The following is a 6,992-nucleotide window of genomic DNA, read 5'->3' on the forward strand; positions in this document are numbered from 1 at the left end:
CCCGCCCATTCTCCACCCCAGGCCTCCCGCTTTCCAGTTCTCAGCATGGTCACACTGGTTGGTCCCTTGAAGGCAACCCTGCTCCTAACCACTCCTGCTCTCCTCTGGCATCTTGGGTGGGATCGACCCGCCAGGGCAGAGAACTACTTTGGAAGGATCAGGGCTACTTAAAACTCTCTGGAGTACAGAGCTACGCACACATGGGGTTCCGCGAGTCAAATCGACTGGAGGGTAACTGGTAAGAGTTGTTCACCCTACACCTTTAACACAAAGAACCCAAACTTACAGCCACCCGGTCAATTCTGACTCAGACTTTATAGGACAGAGAAAAACTGCTCCCTTAGGTTTCCGAGGGTGTAAGTCTTTCATAGAGCAGAAGCCTCCTCTTTCTCCAGAGGAGCAGCTGGTGGGATGGAGATGCTGGTTAGGCTCCTCAAAAACGACAGCATCTGGCACTCCCTTGTGGTCTTCCATCTAAGCACTAACCAGGCTGACCCTGCTTAGCTTCTAAGATCAGGGCACACTCAGGGTGGGAGGGCCTTGGCCAGGATCGTTTCTCCCTTCATATTGTCTGACTGAGGCCCCCAACTCCAAGTATCAGACAAGTGCCATCCCAAGCGCTGTTGACATGTGATTCTCACAGTACTGTCTCGTTGGTTCTTCAGCTTGTTGCCCAGTGCTACACAGAGCAGTTATTTCTTCTATGTGAAAATCCTGTACAAATGAGAGCCATTGCTTAGGGCCCCTTTCAACGTCTACTCCCCAAACACAAGTATTTCAAAAGATACTGCCATGTACCAGAGGCAAAAGCAAGACATAGCCTAAGAAACAGATGGATATACTCACGAAAGGTTCGCATCACTAAAGACAAAACTTTTTAACCGAAATGAGAATAAGTTTACCACCAAATTCAGTCAACACTATTCATTTTATTTCAAAATATAAATATTTTAATTTACAAAGAAGTTTACATCAGTAGGTTGTCAAAGCAGGTTAATTAAAGCTAAGAAACAGCAATTATGTGAAAATAAAGAATACTGTTATATTTGAATATTCCTTTTACTTTCGAACCATGTCCACTTTGCCCGAGTGCCAAGTTGATACATTTTCAAAAGGTTACATAACAATTAAAAGTAAATGCACCCAATCTGGATTTCAAAATCCAAAACTATTTTCAAGAACACTCTAGTCATCTAAACAGGGGCAAAGGGAGGGTTTTCTTTGGGTTAAGTTCAAGGAAAGCAATACTTTCTTGCAATAGAAAAGAAATGGTACCCTACAGTAAGCCAAAATGCTATTACTCTAAGACTCGCCTCCACATCTCCTGGTACACAATTGAAAGCTAGAGAAAGAAACTAAGAAACCAGGTGCGGAAGAAAGAATTCCGGACCTGGAATCAGAACTCCCGTAACTGGATTCTGGCTCCATCCTTTTATGGTATAAACTTAAGGTGAGGGGTAATCACAAGTTTCAAAACCTCCAGTGTCTCAGTGCAGCAAGGATAATGCTTAACACCTGCCTCCGAGTGCTATAATGCAAAAAATCTGAAAACGATAAAGTACCATTCAAAAGCAGTATTAAAAGTGTAATATCCACAGGTCATCACTGTATCTGCACACTGATGGGGGTCCTTAAAAACTTGCAAAACTAAACCAATACTGATGTACACACCATAGGTGGAAAACAATCTCTATACTTTAAGTATAGCTCGGGACTACAAATATACTTTCTCTCTAGTATACCTCACGGCACTTGTTAAAGTTCATTAAAGTTGTGGGGAAGCATGGTAACAGATTTATTTACTTTTCAGTATTGCCATGAGGGGTGTCTTCTAAAGGTCAGTCTCGTTGCTCTACTAGAGAGCCATGTTCCCCAAAGGAGGGTCTCTGGACACAGAAGGAGGGAGGCACTGCGTCAAGTCAGTCTAGTAAACATGGTCCTTAAACCCTCTTGTAAATTCACAATACATAACAGTGTGTGAAAAACACATACAAGTCCTTCAATACAAAAACAAATCCAGCATTCCTCAATTTTAATTAACCATAAAGTCTCCTGCCCAGCACACATCTTTTTTTCTCCTACATCTATTAACATCCCTTAGAACTACTGCTATAAGAAACACACTTTGGCAAATGCTGCTCAACCACAGGGAAAAGGGAAACTAGGTACAACATGAACTAATGGGGGGGTAGGGGGCACAAACTAACCTCTGCTCTATCTGTAGTGAACTGGTTGTTATGAGTGTTATTCCTTTAAGTGTGTGTCTAGAAAATGAAAATGTACCATCAGTAGATCACACCAATATATCTGCCCATTGATTGATTGATTCTTTAAAAACTTTCATCTCTGAGCATTTCCTGTTTAGTACTGTAATGCTCCTGAAGCATTAACACAACCATGTGGGAATTAGCAGTACGACAAAGTCCTGATGGGTCGCAAGGGGCAGTGTTAAGATCAAAGCTAGCAGACTACCAGCTCACTTTCGCTGTGTAAAAGGCTGCCATTTCTTTCCAAAGGCTGCAGCGGTTTTGTAAGCCCAAGGTCTCCAAAGGACTTCTCACCATCCCCCGTGATCAGGAGTCAACCCCCACCAGGCACAGACCTCAAGGGAAAACTGCCTGCTGACTCTCATGGACTAGGGAACCCTTGCTATTTTGAAAAATAAGTAAGACCGGCTATTTTGCAAAATAATTAAGTCGGACAGATCACTTAAAAAGACATAGATGTGCACATTTTTATAGAGTTTTGCTCTCCACCTCTCCCTGTGCCCTCCCCACCACCAACACCCCACTTCCATTCAGTTGACAGGTGAACAGTCAATGGATACTTGAAATCAACCTTCAATAAAGTTATGAAAGGACAAGATATGGTGATGGAATTTAATCTACTGGTATTTACTGAAGCAATTTCTACTCCATGAACACGTGGTTTGTTCCCAGGGAAACTTTCTTTTTCTTTTTCTGGGACTATTCTGAGCAGGCATCTGAAGATATGTTACCTCTGAGACCAGAACTTAAGATATCCATCAATTCACACCAGTTGGTCCCTATGCTTAATGAAAAGTCTATAAAATCTTTGCACTATTTGAGGCTTTAAAAATGGGAGAAACAGAGCCTGCTGGGATGGATGCTCCTTTCCTTTTTTGAGGTCTCTGGGAGACTTCCCAAGGAGCCCTAGTTGTTAAGTGGCTAAAGTGCTTAGCTGCTAAGAGAAAAGGCTCAGGTGATTGGAACCCACCAGCACTCCGCAGGAGAAAAATGTGGCAGTCTGCTTCTGTACACATTACAGCCACGGAAACCTTAAGGGGCATTCTACTCTGTCCCATACGAGCCTTAGGAACTGGAATTGACAGGCGTGGATTTGGATTTGGGGGTTTGGTTAGATGTCTTCTTGTCTCAGGTTTCTGAATGGGGCTGTAAAGTTCCTGTAATTTCAGGCTGGTATTGCATCACTGCTGCTAATTTTGGCAACTCTGAACTACTTTCTCACAGTCCAGATTTCCCCTCTAAAAACGCTCTAATCACATTAATAACCATGTCCAACAGCTGGGTGTTAGCTTCAGTTTGGTTATCTGTAATAGCACTTTATGCAACAAAAAGCATTGTGGAGTAACATACTTAGCACACACAGATGAATTCATTGTGTATAATGTGCTTCTTACTAATATGTGCTCAATATAGCTAAACCTTTATCAATACCTAGTGAACAAAACCCAAAACTGATTTTAACAATTAATGCACACAATTTACATTTAGCATTTCACATGATCTGGCTGAGATTTAAAGTGAAAGAAGGCCTTCACTGAGGCATCTCCTTAAAGTCCCCGCCTACTGCCTGGAGCAAAGCCTAGAATTCAGCGCAAACTTAACAAATTTCTGAATGAATAAACTGAATAAAGAACAGAATGCAGATATGTAGTGGCCAAATCAAACAAATGGTACGATACCAGATAATCATTACTGAAAAGTGTTTCAGCCAAAAGAACTCAGTCATCTTTTCTAGATGCATTTTACCTAAGTACTAGCAGAACACATTTAAGCCAATTATGATTAATATACTACATGATGAGAAGATATTTCTTATCCAAAAAGAAAATCTTTGGTACTTTGGAAACCCCTTTCCTCCATATTTCTAGGATAGAGGAAGACTCTGATGATTGTTTAAGCATTGGAACAGGTGCAAATCAAAGAGGTGGAGACTAGTGCCAGCCAATCATTAACTGTCGGACCCATCTGAAATTCTCTCCTAACAAATGGGGAGCAACAGCTATGCTATCTCACAGCACTGACGAGGAGGGGCGCAGTCTAGCAGTTTGCAAGGAGCAGAATCAGAAAGACTGAGCTCAAGTCTTGCTAAGTGTCTTGAGGCTGAGTTGCTCACTTAAGTTTCTCAAACCTTAGCTCTCCCATTGAGGTGAAACTAGTATGAAACAATGTGAAATGGTATGAAAAAGTTGGTGTAAAAAGGTTGCAAAATAGCATGTGCGAAAGGTGTTAGCAAAATGTAACACAATATGCTAGTTAGCAACATCTAGGGTATTGGAAAAGTTGCTTAATTGAATATTCATTCATAGAGTGTCTTATGTGCAAGGCACTGTGCTAAGTGGTGAGAGAAAAAATACAATATAAATATAAAATTCTACTGCTAATAAGTAACTAATGGGCAAACTTACAACTAATGAAACAGGGCTACATGTATCAAAAACAGAATGTTGATATTCCTGAGATTTTTCACTAAATAAAACAAAACCAACAAGAGAAAAAATTACCACGTTAGCATGAATTCTACCATGTTTTTACCATTAAGAGCAGCTTAGTAAGTGCGTCAATGTGGTCAGCCAAGTTCTAGAAATCTAACAAGGGTGCCATGGGGCCAGGACAGGGGGAAGAGCTTCAGCGCTTGTGTCTCCTATGGGTGCAGCAGCCAACAGCACACCACCAATGTTACCCCTAGGATGCCTTCTCTCTTCAACAGGGAATGATACAGACTGCTTAACACACAGCTACATATCAAAAGGCGGAAATCCTCTTCATTGAAAAGTGACTGTCAGAGAAAAAATTTATAACTGTTTTCTTAAACTGGAGAAAAGTACATAGTATACACTTTTAATACCAAGTAGTTTTTGAGCTCTTAAAATAACTTTATAAATATACATGATAATACAGATTATCAAAGTGGGAAAATTCCAAGTCATGGTACCAGTATATAAATTGAAGTTCTTCAAGCCACCTTAGAAACAGTTAAGTAAGCAAACCATAGTTCTAAGCTCTAACGCTGTGCTTTAAGATGCACAAGCAGGCCTTGGCAAGTTCTCTCTGGTCCAGTCATTCGCTATGTGAAGTCGGGAGGGCTCTGCTTGCTAGGCGCAGCTGAAGGGACCCAAGGTCAAGGCCGAGCTGAACTCACTGGTTGAGCTCCTTCTGAGAGAAAGCTTTGCAGGGTCCACGTCAGTCTACTGAAGACTTCAGATCTTCAGCAATGTCACGGAAAGTCCTATTTAAAAGCAAACAAACTGAAGTTGTTAATCCTTCTTTTGAAACAAAGAGGAAAATAATTAAATTATAGGTGATTAAAAACAGAATATGTATCCTACTATCCTATAGCTATCACAAGCTACTTTTTTCTTACTGTTTTCACTGAGTATTACTTCAAAGTATGTCATTCTTTCATAATAAGAACCCCATTTTTTCCCTGGACACATTGTCTCCCAACCGAAAGAATATTTTCCCTTGAAACTACTACGTATGACGGACCACGTGACCAAGTTCTGACAATGAGAAATACGGGGAAGTGCTGCATAACTTTGGGGCAATGACCTTAAAAGAGAAGGATTGTTTTCTTCAATCCTTCCTCCTCCTTCCTAGAAAAAATGAGTATGCTTTAGGCAAAGAGAAAAAAGTACAGAGAAAGTTAAGATAAAGCAGAAAGCAGAAATGTTTTACTACCAAATAGATCACTGAAAATTACAATCCAAGCTCTGAGGGATGAGGTTCAGAAGAGGGAAAGTAGAGTCTTTTCATCAATAACCTTGTGCTTGTACCATTTCTGTCTCAGATAAGACCAGCTGTTAATGCTGCAGGAATATTTGAGCTGCACGGGAGGGCACTGGTCTGCATATAGAGGTACCTTCCTAAGGATTGTGGCATGCTGCTTTCCTTGGCTTCAGAATTCACCTGTCCAAGTTGGGATAGTGTCACTTGTCAGGTCCACAATTATGTCATTAGCCTAGCTGGCTAGCCAGTTATCAGTAAGCATGAACTCAACCACTCATCTTCCATCCAAAAAGCTCAGATAACAGTGACAGAAAGAACAGTGAGGGGCATCCACTGCTGGTGGACTTGTAAGTATGTACGATCACTATGGAAATCGATCTGGCGATATCTGAAACAGATGGAAATTGAGTTACCATACGACCCAGCAATGCCCCTACTGGGCATATACTCAGAAGAGGCAAGAAACAAACCAAGGCCAGACATCTGTGCTCCAATGTTCATTGCGGCACAATTCACAATTGCAAGGAGTTGGAAGCAACCCAAATTTCCACCAACTGACGATTGGATTAAAAAACTGGTATATACATACATGCATCGCTCAATCGCAGTGATGTGCTTCATACGTTCATATGAAGCACATCGCTGCATAGGAAGAATGTATGAAGCACATCACTGCATAGGAAGAACTAGAGGACATCATGCTAAGTGAAGTAAGTCAGGCACAAAAGGACAAGTACATGAGTCTGCTGAGGTAAGCTTTTAAAACAAATTCAAAAGGGGCATAGGGAAAAAGCTACTGTATACAAACATTCTTGGGGTGAGGACTGGGTAGTATGGCAGGGACCAGATCAAATGCAGGGATGCACATGGTAGACAACTGAGGAGGAGGTGGAGAAAGGGGAAAAAAATGATGATAATAAGGAAGAAATGGGTAGCGGGGGCATGGGGCGCTAACCCACCCAAAGGGAGGGTATTGCTTATATCTCCACAGGGAAAGAG

General features: G+C 41.4%; 1 protein-coding gene across 1 annotated transcript in view; it reads right to left on the bottom strand.

The window, feature by feature from the left end:
• Positions 1-909: 909 nt before the first annotated feature.
• The window catches only part of TMEM245 (transmembrane protein 245), a gene marked incomplete at its 5' end in the record, with an annotated part of 88,325 nt that continues 82,242 nt past the window's right edge, over positions 910-6,992 (bottom strand). The window contains one exon of the mRNA XM_045296534.1: positions 910-5,493. Within this exon, the coding sequence (XP_045152469.1) occupies positions 5,448-5,493 (46 nt within the window). The remainder of the gene's footprint in view (positions 5,494-6,992) is intronic.

This window comes from Echinops telfairi, unplaced genomic scaffold, assembly GCF_000313985.2.
Source record: "Echinops telfairi isolate 266 unplaced genomic scaffold, ASM31398v2 ScPeMD7_7410;HRSCAF=8448, whole genome shotgun sequence".
Lineage (NCBI taxonomy): Eukaryota > Metazoa > Chordata > Mammalia > Afrosoricida > Tenrecidae > Echinops > Echinops telfairi.